At 36.9% G+C, this 21,209-nt stretch overlaps 1 protein-coding gene across 4 annotated transcripts in view; it reads right to left on the bottom strand.

The window, feature by feature from the left end:
• Window positions 1-21,209, bottom strand: part of NUBPL (NUBP iron-sulfur cluster assembly factor, mitochondrial) — a 328,827-nt gene that overhangs the window by 230,341 nt on the left and 77,277 nt on the right. For all 4 annotated transcript variants that reach the window (XM_061394101.1, XM_061394104.1, XM_061394102.1 and 1 more), the window contains 2 exons: window positions 994-1,033; window positions 811-901 (listed from right to left, as the gene is read on the bottom strand). In XM_061394101.1, the coding sequence (XP_061250085.1) occupies window positions 811-901; window positions 994-1,033 (131 nt within the window). The remainder of the gene's footprint in view (window positions 1-810; window positions 902-993; window positions 1,034-21,209) is intronic.

Below are 21,209 nucleotides of genomic sequence, written 5' to 3'. Positions count from 1 at the left end.
GGAAAAAGAAGAGTTTCAGAGTTCAAGAAATATCTACTTACTTTAACAACTGGAAATGAATATAGGAGTACCTATGATTAGAACTGTCAACCTATGGCATGGTGCCTGACCTAAAGTAAAACGTGAATAAATAAGGGGTAACTGTTGTGAGTCAGTGAGAAAATGTGAAGTACTTATAACCTAGAAAATAATTAACTATAAATGTACAGCAACTAAGAAAAAAATAAAATTTATTTCTATAAATAACATACAGCCCATCTGATATTTTTAGATTATCAAATCAAATGTTCTCTTCCTTAAGGATAAATTAAAGTTGATTGGACAGACACTATATATATAAATATATAGCCATATGTACTCAGAGTAAAATAAAATTTCATTTTCTTCTGAAGCAATTTTAAATCATAAACATGGTGGTTTAAATATTTTTTTCTACATTTGAAGAATTTCTACAATGCCCTTATAACTCAATATTGGCCACAATGAAATTAACCATAAATCTAAAGAAGGCAGATTACTTATAAAATAGATATCCTCATTGTACTACAGACTCAACAGAGTCTGAAAAGGGAAACAGAACAATATAAAATAAGGCATTAGACATTAGTACTGAAAAGCAATGGGAAAGTTTCAATCACATGATGGTGGAATTTGGTCTTGGCGCCACATAACTCATTATAAATTCAGTCTGTCAACTGGATTCTTTTGCAAAACATCTCAAACATGACTGGAAACCTTAATGACCCTTCACCAGCAAATATTTACCACAGTGTACCCATAATAAAATTCTACTTAAAGCAATTTTATTACCTGCCTCAATAGTTTCTCAATGGCAGACATTACCATAAGACCTCTCCAAACAAGGGGGGCAGTCTCTTCAACCAGGAAGCCCATGGACATACTGCAGAAGGAAACCAAAAATACAACTAAATTACATAGGGTAATCAATATTACTCTGAAAACTAACATAAAGTAAAAAAAAAATATGCTCACCAAGCAATACCATAATTGAAAAGAGGCCGCATTAAGTTGCCTGAAAGAGAAAAAAACATTTTTTAGAAGAGAAAGTCACTATACATAAACATAATCATCAAGCAGTGTCAAATTAAAAATCTAACTAAGGTATTGGAAAAAAAGCTATGACAAACCTAGACAGTGTATTAAAAAGCAGAGACATCACTTTGCCAACAAAGGTCCGTATAGTCAAAGCTATGGTTTTTCCAGTAGTCATGAATGGATGTGAGAGTTGGACCATAAAAAACGCTGAGCACCAAAGAATTGATACTTTCAACTGTGGTGCTGGAGAAGATTCTTGAGGGTCCTTTGGACTGCAAGATCAAACCAGTCAATCTTAAAGGAAATCAACTCTGAATATTCACTGGAAGGACTGATGCTGAAGATGAAGCACCAATAAATACTTTGGCCACTTGATGTGAAGAGCTGACTCATTAGAAAATACCCTGATGTTGGGAAACGTTGAGGGCAGAAGAATGAGGTGACAGGATGAGATAGTTGGATGGCATCACTGACTCAATGGACATAAATCTGAGCAAACTCTGAGAGAGAGTGAAGGACAGGGAAGCCTGGTGTGCTGCAGTCCGTGGGGTCCCAAAGAGTCAGACAGACTTAGCAACTGAAAAATAACAAAGCTACTCATATTGCTACTCTTAAATTAATACATCTCAATTTGAAACAGTTAAAACATCATACCAAGTATACAACTAACATATGCAATAGATTCAACATCTAAAAACAGGTGGGATATAGTTTCAGAAACACATCTATAATTTTCAAGTGTTCTAAAAAATAGTCTCAATAAGTAATTTGTCTGTCAATTTCTTACTTCAAATCTCAACATAATACAAGCCAAATGTGAAAAACCAAAAGCAACATAGTACTCAATAATAAAAGACTGAATGTTTCTCCTCTAGGATCAGGAGTAAGACAAGGAGGCCCACTTTTGCCACTTCTACTCAACATAATACTGAAAGTTATAGCCAGAGCAATGAAGCAAGACAAAGAAATAAATAGCATCCAAACTGCAAAGGAGGAAGTAAAGTTTCCTCGTTTCACAGATATTATGATCTTATATATAAGACCCTAAAGATTCCAGAAAGAAAACTATTGGAGCTAATAAGTAAACCTAGTAGAAGATACAAAGTTAAAATTAAAAAATCAGTTTATTTCTTATACACATGAACAATCTTAAAAGGAAATAATGAAAATCCTATTTATAACAGCATCAAAAAGAATAAATACTTTGGAATTAATCAAGGAGATAAAAGACTTGTAAAATTAAAACTATAAAATATTGCTGAAAGAATTTAAAGAAGACAAAAATAAAAACACATCCCATGTTCATCAGCTGAAAGACTTAACATTAAGATGGCAATACTACCCAAAGTCACCTACAGATTCAATGCAATCCTTATCAAAATGCTGTTAACATTTTTTGCAGAAATAAATCCATCCTAATATTCATATGGAATCTCAAGGGATCCCCAATATGAAAATCAATCTTGAAAAAGAAGAACACAGCTTGAAGACTCTTACTTCCTTATTTCAAAATTTACTACACAGCTACAGCAATCAAAACCCAGTGGGGTACTGGCAGAAATGCAGACATATAAACCAATGGAATAGAATAGAGACCCCAGAAATATACTCTCACTTATACAGTCAAATGATTTTTTCACAAAGAGGCCAAAATCATTCAATGGGGGGAAAGCTGGGAAAATTGGATATCCAAACACAAAAGAATGAAGTTGGACCTTTACCTAACATAAAAAATTAACTAAAAAATGGATCAAAGCCCTAAATGGAAGAGCTATTAATTATAAACCTCTTAGAACACACAGGGCAAGAGATTCATGCCACTGGATTTGGTGAGTCTTTCTTGGATACAACACCAAACAAGAGCGACAAAAGAAACAACAGACAAACTGGAGTTCATGAAAGTTTGTAAATGTTGTGCATCAGGAGACAATATCAACAGGGTGAAAAGGCAATCCACAAAATGGGAGAAAATATTTGTAAATCATTTATTCTATAGAGATTAACACCCAGAATATAGAGAAAATTCTTAAAACTCAATAAAACAACAAAATTCAAAAATGGGCAAAGGAAGTGAATAGACATTTCTTCAAGGAAGATATATAAATGGCCAATAAGCACAAGAAAAAATGTTCAACATCCTGATTGCTATTAAAATGTGAATCAAAATTACAATGAGAGATCACCTCACAGTATTAGGATAGCTGCCATCAAAATGTAAAAAATATATATGCGTTAGTATACTGTATTGGTGTTTTTCTTTCTGGCTTACTTCACTCTGTATAATAGGCTCCAGTTTCATCCATCTCATTAGAACTGATTCAAATGTATTCTTTTTAATGGCTGAGTAATACTCCATTGTATATATGTACCACAGCTTTCTTATCCATTCATCTGCTGATGAGCATCTAGGTTGCTTCCATGTCCTGGCTATTATATACAGTATACTAACGCATATATATGGAATTTAGAAAGATGGTAACAATAACCCTGTGTACGAGACAGCAAAAGAAACACTGATGTATAGATCAGTCTTATGGACTCTGTGGGAGAGGGAGAGGATGGGGAGATTTGGGAGAATGGCATTGAAACATGTATAATATCATGTATGAAACAAGTCGGCAGTCCAGGTTCAATGCACGATACTGGATGCTTGGGGCTGGTGCACTGGGACGACCCAGAGGGAGGGTATGGGGAGGGAGGAGGGAGGAGGGTTCAGGATGGAGAACACAGGTATACCTGTAGTGGATTCATTGTGATATTTGGCAAAACTAATACAATTTGTAAAGTTTAAAAATAAAATAAAATTTTAAAAAATGTAAAAAAATAAAAACCTACAAGCAATAAAAATTGGCAAGAATATAGACAAATGGGAATCCTTGTACACTATTCACAGGAATGTAAAACGGAAATACTACAGAAAATAATGAGTTCTTCAAAAAACTAAAATAGAATTATCATACAATCCAGCAACTCTACTTCTTACTATATACCCAAAAAGGACTGAAAGCATGGCCTCAGTGTCCTGAAGAGATTTTTGTACACTCGTGTTCATAGCAACAGTATTCACAATAGTTAAAATGTGGAAACAAACCAAGTGCCCATTAATGAATGAATGGATAAGCTAAATGTGGTATAGATATACAATGGAATATTATTCAGCCTCAAAAAAGGAAGAAAATTCTGACATATGCTACAACAAGGATGAACCATGAGAACATTATGCTGAGTAAAGTAAGTTATCCACCAAAAAAAAAAAAAAGAGAACTACTCTATGATTCCTCTTAAATGAGATACTGAAAGTCAAAATGACAGAAAGTAGAATGATGGTTGACAAAAGCATGGGGAAGTAGCAATAAAGAGCTACTGTTTAATGGGCAGAGTGTTTCAGTTTTCCAAGATGAAAAGAACTATGGAGATAGTCGGTGCTGATGGCTGAACAATATTATAAATGTATTAAATACCACTTAACTGTGGTGTTGGAGAAGACTCTTCAGAGTCCCTTGGACTGCAAGGAGATCCAACCAGTCCATCCTAAAGGAAATCAGTCCTGAATATTTATTAGAAGGACGGATGCTGAAGCTAAAGCTCCAATACTTTGGCCACTTGATGCAAAGAGCTGACTCATTGGAAAAGACCCTGATGCTGGAAAAGACTGAAGGCAGGAGGAGAAGGGGACGACAGAGGACGAGATGGCAAATGGCATCACCGACTCAATGGACATGAGTTTGAGCAAGCTCCAGGACATGAAGACAGACAGGGAAGCCTGGTGTGCTACAGTCCATCGGATCACAAAGAGTCGGACACGACTGAGTGACTGAACAACGTACACTTAAAAATGGTTAACAGGGTAAACTTTAAGTTATGTGGTTTTTACCACAATAAAAGAAAGAAAAAAAAAACAACTTGACTCTCTAATCTGAGACAAGAAATTGTATTAATCTTAAGATAAAAACCAATGTACTACTTATGCTCACGACAAAACAAAGAAAATACACTTCATGGGGCAAAAGACTATTATAAAATATAGTTTCTTTTATCAAACTATCTGTGCAGTCACGCCTCCAGTCATTTTCACTACCATATCCTACATTTTCACCATAACAAAGTATATAAAAAGCCCTCTTATCTTAGATAACTTAGACAAGTACAGGGCTAAAAGTTTAGGACAAAATCATAAAAATCTAGCAAGATTACACATTCAGATTTTATCATATATTCTTCAGTTCTTTCTCCTCTTTAAAGAAGTTTAAATTTAAAATAATGTATAAAGCATATAGGCATGGTTTATACAAGAAATCCATTACTGAACTCAACTCTATTCATTGGATACCTACACAAGAAAAGGGCTTCCCTGATAGCTCAGCTGGTAAAGAATCCGCCTGCAATATGGGAGACCTGGGTTCGATCTCTGGGTTGTGAAGATCCCCTAGAGAAGGGAAACGCTACCCACTCCAGTATTCTGACCTGGAGAATTCCATGAACTGTATAGTCCATGGGGTCGCAAGGAGTTGGACACGACTGAGCGACTTTCACTTCACACAAAGAAAAAACTACGACCCTTCATTAAAAGACTGGTGAATAAGAATGCTTTTTACTGTTCCAAACTAAAATGTTTAAGAATGTATATATTTCTTTATGGTTTCCCTCTATAACTTCTGACTAAACTAACAAGCTCAATCTTCCTCATAGCTAATTTGGTAATAGGACTCTTTTCCACATAACTTCATCAATTCTTTCCAAAGCATCCAAGTTAAATTTTCAGAGTAACAACTTTCCTTCATTCTGCTTTGGACTTCGTTCTACTTTCTATTTTCTTCAATAACATATGCATAATGATTAAAGACTCAAGTAGTATAATTAAAATTATTACTAAATGTCAATAATCCCCAACCCTCTTCTATTTTATTACTCTCCAGAGCCAATAACTCTTAACTGACTTTTTTGTTGTTGCTGTTTCTTGTTTTCTAATTTATTTTATTTATTTTTAATTGGAGGATAATTGCTTTACAACATGTGTTGGTTTCTGCCGTATATCAGCATGAATCAGCCATAGGTATCCATATGTCCTCTCCCTCTTGAACCTCCCTTCCATCTCCCAACCCACCCCACCTGCTCTAGGCTGTCACAGAGCACCAGGTATGAACTCTCTGCATCATATAGTGAACACCCACTGACAGCGGCTGCTCTTTGCTGGAGGAGCCGTGAAGAGATACCCCACGTCCAAGGTAAGAAAAACCCACGTAACATGGTAGGTGTTGCAAGAGGGCATCAGAGGGCAGACACACTGAAACCATACTCACAGAAAACTAGCCAATCTGATCACACGGACCACAGCCTTGTCTAACTCAATGAAACAAAGCCATGCCATGTCAGGCCACCCAAAACGGATGGGTCATGCGGGAGAAGTCTGACAGAATGTGGTCTACTGGAGAAGGGAATGGCAAACTACTTCAGTATTCTTGCCTTGAGAACCCCACAAATAGAATGAAAAGGCAAAATGATAGGATACTGAAAGAGGAACTCCCCAGGTCGGTAAGTGTCCAATATGCTACTGGAGGTCAGTGGAGAAATAACTCCAGAAAGAATGAAGGGATGGAGCCAAAGCAAAAACAATACCCAGCTATGGATGTGACTGGTGATAGAAGCAAGGTCCGATGCTGTAAAGAGCAATATTGCATAGGAACCTGGAATGGTAGGTCCAGGAATCAAGGCAAATTGGAAGTGGTCAAATAGGAGATGGCAAGAGTGAACATCGACATTCTAGGAATCAGCAAACTAAATGGACTGGAATGGGTGAATTTAACTCAGATGACCATTATATCTACCTCTGTGGACAGGAATCCCTTGGAAGAAACAGAGTAGCCATCATAGTCAATAAGAGTCTGAAATGCAGTACTTGGATGCAATCTCAAAAACGACAGAATGATCTCTGTTCGTTTCCAAGGAAAACCATTCAATATCATGGTAATCCAAGCCTATGCCCCAACCAGTAACGTTGAAGAAGCTGAAGTTGAATGGTTCTATGAAGACCTACAAGACTTTTTAGAAGTAACACCCCCAAAAGATGTCTTTTTCATTACAGGGGATTGGAATGCAAGAGTAAGAAGTCAAGAAATACCTGGAGTAACAGGCAAATTTGTCCTTGGAGTACGGAATGAAGCAGGGCACAGGCTAATAGAGTTTTGCCAAGAGAACGCACTGGTCATAGCAAATACCCTCTTCCAACAACACAAGAGAAGACTCTACACATGGACATCACCAGATGGTCAACATCAGAATCAGATTGATTATATTCTTTGCTGCCAAAGATGGAGAAGCTCTATACAGTCAGCAAACCCAAGACCGGGAGTTGACTGTGGCTCAGATCATGAACTTCTTATTGCCAAATTCAGACTTAAATTGAAGAAAGTAGGGAAAACCACTACACCATTCAGGTATGACCTAAATCAAATCCCTTATGATTATACAGTGGAAGTGAGAAATAGATTTAAGGGACTAGATCTGATAGAGTATCTGCTAAACTATGGACTGAGGTTCGTGACATTGTACAGAAGACAGGGAGCAAGACCATCCCCATGGAAAAGAAATGCAAAAAAGCAAAATGGCTGTCTGGGGAGGCCTTACAAATAGCTGTGAAAAGAAGAGAAGCAAAAAGCAAAGGAGAAAAGGAAAGATAAAAACATCTGAATGCAGAGTTCCAAAGAATAGCAAGGAGAGATAAGAAAGCCTTCCTCAGCCATCAATGCAAAGAAATAGAGGAAAACAACAGAATGGGAAACACTAGAGATCTCTTAAAGAACATTAGAGATACCAAGGGAACATTTCATGCAAAGATAGGCTTGATAAAGGACAGAAATGGTATGGATCTAACAGAAGCAGAAGATATTAAGAAGAGGTGGCAAGAATACAGAGAAGAACTGTACAAAAAAGATCTTCATGACCAAGATAATCACGATGGTGTGATCACTCACCTAGAGCCAGACATCCTGGAATGTGAAGTCAAGTGGGCCTTAGAAAGCATCACTACGAACAAAGCTAGTGGAGGTGATGGAATTCCAGTTGAGCTATTTCAAATCCTGAAAGATGATGCTGTGAAATTGCTACACTCCATATGCTAGCAAATTTGGAAAACTCAGCAGTGGCCACAGGACTGGAAAAGGTCAGTTTTCATTCCAATCCCAAAGAAAGGTAATGCCAAAGAATGCTCAAACTACTGCACAATTGCACTCATCTCACATGCTAGTAAAGTAATGCTGAAAATTCTCCAAGCCAGGCTTTAGCAATACATGAACCATGAACTTCCTGATGTTCAAGCTGGTTTTAGAAAAGGCAGAGGAACCAGAGATCAAATTGCCAACATCCGCTGGATCATCGAAAAAGCAGGAGAGTTCCAGAAAAACATCTATGTCTGCTTTATTGACTATGCCAAAGCCTTTGACTGTGTGGATCACAATAAACTGTGGAAAATTCTGAAAGAGATGGGAATACCAGACCACCTGACCTGCCTCTTGAGAAACCTATATGCAGGTCAGGAAGCAACAGTTAGAACTGGACATGGAACAAAAGACTGGTTCCAAATTTAGGAAAAGGAGTATGTCAAGGCTGTATATTGTCACCCTGCTTATTCAACTTCTATCCAGAGTACATCATGAAAAACGCTGGACTGGAAGAAGCACAAGCTGGAATCAAGATTGCCAGGAGAAATCTCAATAACCTCAGATATGCAGATGACACCACCCTTATGGCAGAAAGTGAAGAGGAACTAAAAAGCCTCTTGATGAAAGTGAAAGAGGAGAGTGAAAAAGTTGGCTTAAAGCTCATCATTTAGAAAACTAAGATCATGGCATCAGGTCCCATCATTTCATGGGAAATAGATGGAGAAACAGTGTCAGATTTTATTTTGGGGGGCTCCAAAACCACTGCAGATGGTGATTGCAGCCATGAAATTAAAAGACGCTTACTTCTGAGAAGGAAAGTTAAGACCAACCTAGATAGCATATTCAAAAGCAGAGACATTACTTTGCCAACAAAGGTCTGTCTAGTCAAGGCTATGGTTTTTCCTGTGGTCATGTATGGATGTGAGAGTTCACCTGTGAAGAAAGCTGAGCACCAAAGAATTGATGCTTTTGAACTGTGGTGTTGAAGACTCTTGAGAGTCCCTTGGACTGCAAGGAGATCCAACCAGTCCATTCTAAAGGAGATCGGTCCTGGGTGTTCATTGGAAGGACTGATGCTGAAGCTGAAACTCCAATACTTTGGCCACCTCATGCGAAGAGTTGACTCACTGGAAAAGACCCTGATGCTGGGAGGGATTGGGGGCAGGAGGAAAAGGGGACGATGGAGGAAGAGATGGTTGGATGACATCACCGACTGGATGGACATGAGTTTGGGTAAACTCCAGGAATTGGTGATTGACAGGTAGACCTGGAGTGCTGCAATTCATGGGGTCGCAAAGTGTCGGACACGACAGCGACTGAACTGAACTGAACTGAATTTATGTTTCAGTGCTACTTTCTCAATTCACCCCACCCACCTAAACAGACATTTCTCCAAAGACATACAGATGGCTAATTAACTGACTTTTTAAACTTCTTATAATGAATTAATACTACACTTACAGACAGTCGCAAATATAGCCAAAGTCCTCATATGCCCTTCACCTAGCTTTCCCTAATGTTAATATTTTATATAACCGTAGTACAATTAGTCACAACTATAAAATTAATGTTGATACTATACAATTAGCTAATCCACCAAACCAAAAGTCTGACAGTTTTTAGTTATGACATATTATTTAGCTCTTTTCCACAAACACTGACACACTTTTCATGCACCCATCTTCCCAACACAATTATATCACACAATTTTTATTACATAGTCATGTAAATGTTAGTAACAGATGAGCAATATAGCACACAATACTATTTTTCCTTTGTCTCTCTGAACTGATAAGATCTTTGTGCGGAACGTGTGTATGCGTTTCCTTCATTTTCTATGTATTTATTAGCTGTTTGTTCCTATTTTCCAGTTGCACAAGTATCAAATTCATTAATCAAATGCACTAGGTATTTGAGTTCATCATCTTGAACAAGGCTCTGTTGAATCCTTTATAATGTCTCTTGAATAGCAGAAGTTCTTACTTTTTATGTAATCAAACTAATCGATTTTTTTCATTTATATTCTAACCTTTTTGGGTTTTCTTTAAGAAAGCCTTTAGTAATACAGTCATTGAGACAGTCTCATATTATCTTCTAAACCTCCATGGCTTTGAATTTCACATCTAAGTCATTAATTAAAGTGAAGTCGCTCAGCTGTGTCTGATGCTTTGCAACCCCATGGACTGTATCCCACCAGGCTCCTCCGTCCATGGGATTTTCCAGGCAAGAGTACTGGAGTGGATTGCCATTGCCTTCTCCGGGGAACCTTCCCAACCCAGGGTTGAGCCCAGGTCTCCCACACTGCAGGCAGATGCTTTACCATCTGAGCCATCTAAGTCATTAAACCATCTAAAATTAATTTGTGTGTGTAGTGTGAGGATTCACTTTTTTATTTTTGTGTGGATAATAAATTGTCCCATCATCAATAATCTGCAATGCTAGCCTTGTCATAAATCAGGTTTCCAAATATGTATATTCTGTTTCTGGACTATCTATTCGGTTCTAGTTGTTTATCTGTCTATCCTTAAGTCTGTCTATCCTCAAATAGGGCATATAGTGCAGCTTTATAATAAGTCCTCTTATATGGCACAGCAAGCCACATATTATTCTCTCTTATCTGTTCATAGACCCTTTGCTCATCTTTATAATACGTAAATTCAACTTGGTCATCACTTTTGACAAGTGGAGTTTTGACTGAATTTGCAAGACTATTAGGAAGACTGAGATTTTTATAAAATTTAGTCTTCCTATCCATGAACATCATTTGTTTTCCATTTATTGACATTTAAAAAAAATTATTTATTTTAATTGGAGGCTAATTACTTTACAATATTGTGGTAGTTTTTGCCATACATTGACATGAATCACCCATGGGTGTACATGTGTCCCCCTGTCCCAAGCCCCACCTCCCACCTCCCTCCCCATCCCATCCCTCTGGGTTGTCCCAATGAATTGGCTGTGATTGCCCTGTTCCATGCATTGAACTTGGACTGGTCATCTATTTCACATATGGTAATATACATGTTTCATGCTTTTCTCTCAAATCATCCCACCCTTGCCTTCTCCCACAAAGTCCAAAAGTCTGTTCTTTACATCTGTGTCTCTTGCTGTCCTGCATATAGGGTCATCGTTACCATTTTTCTATTTCAATAAAACTTAAAAAAATTTTCCATGTGAAATTTGTACATTTGCTAGATTTGTTCCCAGGTACCCTGTATTTCTGAAGCTATTTGTATCTTTTTTGAAACTGAACTTTCTAATTTTTTATTGGTACTAAATAGAAGTTTAATTTTCTCATATATTAATCTTATATCTAATCACCCTACTAAATTTCTGTGTCCATTTTAATAATTTTTCTATAGATTTAAATTTATTTCTACTTAATTATATTTTCTGCAAATAATGACAGTTTGCTTCTTTTATTTAATTCCCTATTCACCTGCGTTAGTATGTGTTGGAACTTATTTTGCAGGTTAGGAGTGCCTATATAATGTTAAATAAAGCTGTGATACCAGCGTCTTTCTCTTACTCATAATTTTAAATGGAATGCTTTTAATAGTTCACCAGTAAGTATGATTTTTGCTATATATTTTTAAGAGATACACTGTATCAGGTTAAAGAAAGTTCCGATAATTTTATTCCTTGTTCGAGAAGAGTTTTGATCATAAATGGTTTCTGGGTTTTGTAAAATGCTTTTTCAGCATCTTTCTGAATTATACTTTTTCTGCTTTAATCTGCTAAAATAGTAAGCTACATTAACAAAGTTTTACTAATACTGAATCAAATGTGCTTTTGTGTATTAAATCAAATTTAATCAAAATATAGTTGTTTTGTATAATGTTGAATTTGTTTTGCTAACATTTGCTTCAGTCTTTTTACATACATTAATTAGGGAGACTGTTCCATAATTTTTCTCTTTTCATCCCAGCTTCTAAGGTTTAACTAGCCTCACAGTTAAGCCTCATAAGTTGTAAAGTATTGTATACTTTTCTATTCCATGAGTGAGTTTGTGTAAGATTGGAAAACAACAAAATTCTGTAAAGCAATTATCCTTCAATTAAAAAATAAATTAATAAAAAAAATGAAAAAAAAAAAAAAGATTGGAATTACCAGTTTTTTGAGTGTTGGCTTGCTATTTTCATCACAATAAGATTTTTAACTACTGATTCCATTTTTTTAAATAAGTATAGAATGATCTAGATATTCTATTTATTTCTTAACCTGTTTTGGTGATACATATTTTTTCAGGAATCTTCTATTTCAGAAAATGTTTAAAACACTTTCTCATAATTAAAACTAATGGTTGTATCTGTCAATTCCCTTCTTTATTTCCAATTTTTTATACATCTAGTTTTTAATTCTACATTACCAGAAATTTGTCTAAGTTATTAATTTTTTTTCAGTTCTGTTGGTCCTCTCCACTGTATCTTTGCTTTCAAGTTCATTAATTTCTGTTCTTAATCACTTTATTCCTTCTACTATCTTTGGGTTGACTGCATTATTCTAATTTCTTCAGTTAAAGAGTTACCAGATTTATTTTCAATTTCTTCTTTTTAAATATAACATGACTATTTATTTATCTCTAAATATAATTTTAGCACTGTCCCATGTTTTCATTTTCATTATTTCTTCTTTCAACCATAAGTTATTAATCAACTTAATTTCCAAATGTGTAGATGTTTTTAGTTACTATTTTGTTATAAACTTCTAAATTAATTGTGTGACAATTAGAGAATGTGGTCTGAATGTATAATCTTTGAAATTCACTCAAACTTGTTTCAGTGGCCAGCACACAGTCAATTTTTCCAAATGTTCCACTTATATTAAAAAAGAAGAGTCCATAGATAGCCATTAGAGGAAGCTTGTTTACAGGTAGCAATTCCTCACTTTCAGTAATACTTTGGCTTTAAAAGTCTTCAAAGTCTATTTTGTCTATTAATATTATACCCACTTTCATTTTGCCTGATTTATCATTTTCGATCCTTTAACTTTTAGCCTATGTACGTTTTTATGTTTTAAGGAACAACTCTTCTAAACAGCTTTAACCTATCCGGATTTTACTCTTGTTGTAATTATGGTTTTAGGTTTTGTTTTATCCTGTCTTACAATATTAATCTTGCAACTGGAGAGTTGCATAACATTAATATTATTGGTACATTTGAATTCATATCAACTATTCTGTATTGTACTTTCTCTTTGCCTAAGTTTTTTGAGGAGTAGCCTTATTTTTTTATTGTGATTCTTTCCCTCATTTCCCCCTTCTAAAATAGAAATCACATGGTCCAGTTCTGTTCTTAAAATGATGATCCAGTAATGTACACAAACATTTAAAGTATAAAGTTAATCAATACTGCTACCTTTTCCCATCTGAATGTTTAAAATCTAATGACTCTCTCTCCCAGGCCAAATTATACGCTATTGTTTTCCTAAATTTTAGTTCTATCTGGAAACCTCTCAAACATTATCTATCTCTTTAAAGAATGCCTCAGTCACATTTTCTCCATTACCTCCTTCTAGAAGGTCTTATTAGACCTATGACAGACCTTTTCATGCTATGTTCCATGCCCTTCAAATTTCTTTTTTTCCCCCCAGTCTCCTCTATAGGTTACATTCTGAGTATTTTCTTTTCATCTATATTCTAGTTAACTGACTTCCTCTTTAGTTGTGTCTAATCTTTTGTTTTATCTGTCTCCCCCCACCACTCGCCCACGCCCCGCCCCCACCCCCACCCCACTGCCCGCTTCCTTTGGTTTGCATTCTACCCAGAGCCAAAGACAAGTTCAATATACATCCCTATAACCACCAGTGTAAGGAAGAGCTCTTTCACTGGTCATTTATTAAGGATGTCATCCTTCAGACATCCCAGCTTTATACCTGGTGATTCTCCACTGAAACTTCTTTCCCTCCGCACCACCTAAGGTGCCAAACTTCATCTCCATTCTCTCACACACAGATCTATAAAAACACAGGTCCTAAGCTACCAAGGATCAGCAGGTAACACCTGGGTAGACATCATTTCCAGTGCTAACCAATACTAATTAGCTCACACTTTCTTATTATTTCTAAGTTCTCTGAAACTCTCTTCCTTTCCTACTACCTCAGGTATGCATTGAAAAGTACTTTTTGTTAAAATTCCACATAATATTTTAAGGTATGCCATTACAGGAAGAGTTTTTCTTTTTCTTTTTTTTTCTCGAACCCTCCATATTTTATTTTTTTTATTTTTTTTAAGCATGCAATTTGATAAGTTTATTTATTTATTTTAGTTGGAGGCTAATTACTTTACAATATTGTAGTGGTTTTTGCCATACATTGATATGAATCAGCCATAGGTTTACATGTGTTCCCCATCCTGAACACCCCACCCACCTCCTTCCCCATCCCATCCCTCTGGATCATCCCTGTGCACCAGCCCTGAGCACCCTGTCTCATGCATCGAACCTGGACTGGCAATCTGTTTCATATATGATAATATACATGTTTCAGGAAGAGTTTTTCTAAACACTGTCTGCCTACCTGACAGAACTAAAAGTGGAAAGCTGCTGATTTTTATTTAATGATCTTATATCCCCCCAAAATATCTTGCAGAACTCTATTTTTCAAATAGTTTTCTATTCATATCTTTGAATTTTCAAGGTAGACATATTACATCAAATCCATGTCAATTCTATCTTTTCCTTTCCACTATTAATAATACTTACTTCCTTTTCTTGTTTTAGTGCATTGGCTAAAACCTGCAATAGTAATAACAGTCTCATCTCATAGGAAAAAGATTATACCAAAGTAAATTAAGAGAATATGAGTATCATCTATTCCTTTACTCCTCCATTTGAAATACAGATGGTTTGAGTAGTTTGCTGCTGCTGCTGCTGCTGCTAAGTCACTTCAGTTGTGTCTGACTCTGTGTGACCCCATAGACGGCAGCCTACCAGGCTCCCCCGTCCCTGGGATTCTCCAGGCAAGAACACTGGAGTGGGTTGCCATTTCCTTCTCCAATGCATGAAAGTGAAAAGTGAAAGTGAAGTCATTCAGTTGTGTCCGACTCTTAGCGACCCCATGGACTGCAGCCTACCAGGCTCCTCCATCCATGGGATTTTCCAGGCAAGAGTACTGGAGTGGGGTGCCATTGAGTAGTTTGACTCTGCTCAAAACATAGGTGTGAAGTTCAAACTGGAATTAGAAATTCAAACTAGGTGTTCAGGACTGAATGTCTTTCTAACACCATACACAAAAATAAACTCAAAATGGATTAAAGATCTAAGCATAAGACCAGAAACTATAAAACTCTTAGAGGAGATAATAGGGAAAACACTCTCCGACATATTTACATCACAGCAGGATCCTCTATGACCCACCTCCCAGAATATTGGAAATAAAAGCAAAAATAAACAAATGGGATCGAATTAAAATTAAAAGCTTCCGCAAAACAAAAGAAACTATAAGCAAGGTGAAAAGACAGCCTTCAGAATGGGAGAAAATAATAGCAAATGAAGCATCTGACAAACAACTAATCTCAAAAATATATAAGCAACTCCTGCAGCTCAATTCCAGAAAAATAAATGACCCAATCAAAAAATGGGCCAAAGAACTAAATAGACATTTCTCCAAAGAAGACATACAGATGGCTAACAAACACATGAAAAGATGCTCAACATCACTCATTATCAGAGAAATGCAAATCAAAACCACAATGAGGTACCATTTCACGGCAGTCAGAATGGCTGCGATCCAAAAGTCTACAAGCAATAAATGCTGGAGAGGATGTGGAGAAAAGGGAACCCTCTTACACTGTTGGTGGGAATGCAAACTAGTACAGCCACTATGGAGAACAGTGTGTCAATTCCTTAAAAAACTGGAAATAGAACTGCCATACGACCCAGCAATCCCACTGCTGGGCATACACACCAAGGAAACCAGAATTGAAAGAGACACGTGTACCCCAATGTTCATCGCAGCACTGTTTATAATAACCAGGACATGGAAGCAACCTAGGTGTCCATTAGCAGACGAATGGATAAGAAAGCTGTGGTACATATACACAATGGAGTATTACTCAGCCATTAAAAAGAATACATTTGAATCAGTTCTAATGAGGTGGATGAAACTGGAGCCTATTATACAGAGTGAAGTAAGCCGAAAGAAAAACACCAATACAGTATACTAACGCATATATATGAAATTTAGAAAGATGGTAACAACAACCCTGTATGCAAGATAGCAAAAGAGACACAGATGTATAGAACAGTCTTTTGGACTCTGTGGGAGAGGGAGAGGGTGGGATGATTTGCAAGAATGGCACTGAAACATGTATAATATCATATAAGAAACGAAACGCCAGTCTAGGTTCAATGCAGGATACAGGAAGCTTGGGGCTGGTGCACTGGGATGACCCAGAGGGATGGTATGGGGAGGGAGGTGAGAGGGGGTTCAGGATGGGGAACATGTGTACACCCGTGGCAGATGCATGTTGATGTATGGCAAAACCAATACAATATTGTAAAGTAAAAAAATAAATAAATAAATGTCTGTGATTTCCGACCCCCGCTCCACCATCAAAATTTATGTTGCAAACCTAACCCCCAATCTGATGGTACTAGGAGGTAGGTCCTGTGAGGTGATCAGGTCATGAGAGTGGAGTTCTCATGAATGGGATGAGTGACCTAAAAGAGACCCCAGAGAGTTCTCTTGCCCTTTCTACCATGAGAGCACACAATGAAAAGATGGTTATCTGTGAGTCAGGAGGCAGGTCCTCACCAGACCAAAATCTGTTGGCACTTTGCTTGTGGACTTCCCAGACTCAAGAACTGTGAGAAATAAATGTCTGTCTACAGCCGTACTACCCTGAACACGCCTGATCTCGTCTGATCTTGGAAGCTAAGCAGGGTGGGGCCTGGCTAGTACTTTGATGACAGAAATAAATGTCTGTGATTTAAGCCACCGAATATATGGTATTTTTGTAACAGTAACCTGAAGACTAAGACATTGGGTCAATCAAAATCTTTTCACAAAACTGAAAATTAAAATGTCTAACACTGTAAACTCAATGAACAAGAGTTTGAGCAAGCTCTGGGAGATGGTGAAGGACACCGGGAAGCCTGGGGTGCTGCAGTCCATGGGGTCGCAGAGTCAGACACGACTGAGTGACTGAACAGCAACACCATAAAGGAACAATCTTTAATCTACTGTATTAGCATGTTAGTTCCTAGTCCAGCGAAAATGTATACTTTAAATATCTCTTGTACTTTAGTGAATAATCAATTATAAACCAAAAGCTCAGCAATGTGAGCAGATTCAGCACCATGTTAAATGTTTTTTTCAAAATTTAACTGTAAAAAATGTACACTGAAACAGAAACATGGATTGCATATACATTAAAGAAGACGGCACATCCTTCACTATCTTCTCCCATGTAAACTGGAGTAAACAAAACTGATGCTGCCTAAAAGCATTTTAGTCTAATTAATAAAACTACCAAAATATATTGCCGGCATAGGCTGAAGCCATACATTTAAATTAACAGAGAAAGACTGAAAAATAACTCATGATTACATGTACAAATTAGTTTCTTCGCCCTACACTTTTATTTAAAGAAAATGTGTACAGCCATTCCTCCATATAAACCTCATAGGAAAACTAACACAGTACTACTGTAAGCTTGCATAGATACTTTGGAATCCACTGTCCTGTGAATAATAGCATTTTGAAGAGACCATCATTAGCAGAACATACCATGACACAGATCATTATTTCCCACTTGCTCATATCTTCACAAGAGCTCATGCATTTAAGCACAAAAGAGTCTTACTGTAAGTCAAACTATCTCAATCGCCACAATGTCACTCACAGAATGAATGACACACTGTCGTATCCTCCTCATTCTATTACAACACAGTCCCATCATTTCTAACAGGTGCGAATTTAATTAATGGATTATATGTCACCAGTGGATTTCAAACAGATTTAGAGACCACTTTTATATTATAAACTAATTGTCAAGCTAGAATAGACACTGTGACCATGTCAAGATTAAAAACTAGGTAAAAGGAAATGGGCATAACAAGGGCTGTTTTAAACCTTTCTATTAAAGTTGACATCATTAAATGTTCCAAGGATAACTCTGATCTAGAATCAAATCTTTTTCTGTAGCAATCCCACTGTTCGCAAATCAGCTAAATAGAAGACATTCCCATTTACTTGGTATTAGCAATAAGCCTGAAAAATCTCTGTACCTTCTACTCTGTCCCTTAGCTCTGAAAATAAAGAAAGTATTTTAAACACAGTTGAACACCAAGGTCAGGAATATATGTCTTGAAAAAAATTATACCTTGATATCATATAATTAAAGGTATTAAATTCATTTTTAAAATGCAGAGTGCAGCCAAGAATATAGAACCTCATCTTATGAATTTTAAGAAGTATTTAAACATAGAATCAAGTAAATAATAAAAGTTTTATAAAAACAAGCCTTTACCCACAAATTAATGAGAAGACACTCAAAGGTATAAGAACCTTCAAAAAGTAAGAAAGGACTGACAGTGTAAATTTTACAATTTCACTTTCTCACCATCCACTTTCATATTCCTTCTTTTCTTTCTAAAACAAAGAACCTTTCTTAGGAGAAATAAGATGCAAGGAGTTGTATCCACTATTGTTCTTTCAGGAGAACTTCAAGTGGTTTGGGGAGACAAAGTAGTTCCACCAATTAATAGTACCTAGGAAAGGTTTTGAATACCCTACCAGCTTACCTAAAAGAAAAGAATTTAGAGAGAAGATGAGTAAAGGTGAGAATAAAATGGGTCAAAATTCACGTGAAAACCTGGATAGCCCAAAAGTAGTAATACTGTAAATATTAATAGAAGTGGAAAGGAAAGACATCTAGAATTCAGAGAAGGGAGCAAAAAGTATGAACACAAAGACAATTCTTCAGTGCTTTTATTGTATATCTATTAATCATGGAGAAGGAAACGGCAATCCACTCCAGTGTTCCTGCCTGGGAAATCCCATGGACAGAGGAGCCTGTGGGCTACAGTCCATGGGGTTGCAAAGGGTCGGACACACTGAGCACCTAATACACCTATCAATCAACATTACAATTTCAGTTATCTCCAGAGTACTTTTCATTTTTGTACCACCTTAGAGCCTTACTATGCCATCCCAGGAATCCACTCATCTAAGAACTGAAAGCCATTCAAGCAAATCTTTCTCAAAATCTAACCCTTTTCCCAATTAAAACACTGCCTCTTTCTTTTCCAACCCATTCCTTCCCTCAATTTAAAACTCTCCTTTTCTCATGTGGGTGGCTTCCCTTAGGAAAAGAATCTGCTATGAGTAAACCACATTGAGAACTTAAGTTTTATAGAGGATATATATATATATATTTTAAATAGAAGCTGCTCTCTAGAATAATATAAATAAGATAATATATAAAGAGATATTTTGGAGGAAGGATTACTATCTCAAATTCTTACCAATCTAGAGCTATGATTTTCTGATTTTCTTCATTTAGTGTGTGTGTGTGTGTGTGCGCGTGTGTGTATGTGTATGCTCACTCACTCAGTTGTGTCCAACTCTTGCTTCCCCATGGACTGCAGCCCATCAGGCTCCTCTGTCCATGGCATTTTCCAGGCATGAATACTGGAGAAGGTTGCCATTTCCTTCTCCAGGGGATCTTCCCAATCCAGGGATCGAAACCACGTCTCTTGCATCTCCTGCTCTGGCAGGCAGATTCTTTACCACTGCACCATCTAACTACTTAGCAAATACTTACTGAGTAACTAGAAATACAGGGACAAACTTGGCATCCTACATTTGAATCTTGTCAATTTATACTGCAGAGTTTAACAAGAAGAAGTGAAAGGAGGACTAGAAAAAACAGGTGATAACAGGACTACAGGTAAGGATGATAAATACTTGCTTCACATACTCCAACAACCCATACACCACAATTCCTGAGCTCCAGCCTACTTTACACCTGCTTTGGCATCACTAACTGAGCACTAACTGATCACTAACTGACCACATTTTTTATTGCTGCAACCAGATACGGATAAGAATTTTTTCAACATTATGTTCCAGATAAGAAGTTAGTATTTAAGTTGAAAACTATGTGTTATCTCCAAGTTAATGGAGTAGTCAGGCATCTGTGAAGGAAAAATTTTTTAAGATGACAGAAGGAACCACTTACATTCAGTGTAGAAGAATAACAAAAATAGCAGTTATGTGTCATACAGCACCGTATAGATACTTTACAGATATTTACCATATTTCACTGAATCCTTATAACAATCCTATGAGGCAGTACTATTTCCATTTTACAGTTGAGGAAAGTTAAAGGCTGTCCCCAGTCTCTAATGCCTTTCTTGCATGGCAGCCTCGAAACCAGCTCTCCATAGCCATCCCCTCTTCTAATCTCCTCCAGCATCAAACACTTAACAAATGGGTGGGATGCATGGAGATAGTAACATGGAAACATACATTACCATATGGAAAATAAATAGCCAGTGGGAATTTGCTGTATGACTCAGTGAACTCAAACCAAGGCTCTATAACAACCTAGAGGGCTGGGATGGGGTGGGAGGTGGGAGGGATGTTCAAAAAGAGGACATAGGTATACCTACGGCTGATTCATGTTAACATTAGGCAGAAACCAACACAACCAGGGACGGGGAGCCTGGTGGGCTGCCGTCTATGGGGTCGCACAGAGTCGGACACGACTGAGGTGACTTAGCAGCAGCAGCAGCAACAACAAAATATTGTGAAGCAATTTTCCTTCACTTACAAGTAAATAAATTTATTTCTTTTTAAATGTTACCCTGTATGATTATTTATCTTTTTCATGCCTCTTTCTTGCCTCTCCAACCAATACCATATTCTTCTTGCTCAGTATAGCTGGTACTCAAAACTACATGTTAACATAATGGCCAAAACACTTCTGTAAATAGGTAAACAGTCAAAAGTAAACAGATGTAAAGTAAACCTGCACGCCCTATATTTCTT

The sequence above is a fragment of the Bos javanicus genome, chromosome 21, assembly GCF_032452875.1.
Source record: "Bos javanicus breed banteng chromosome 21, ARS-OSU_banteng_1.0, whole genome shotgun sequence".
In the NCBI taxonomy this organism is placed as follows: domain Eukaryota; kingdom Metazoa; phylum Chordata; class Mammalia; order Artiodactyla; family Bovidae; genus Bos; species Bos javanicus.
The sequence above is the reverse complement of the archived record's forward strand: the minus strand, read 5'-3'. Positions and strand labels throughout refer to the sequence as shown.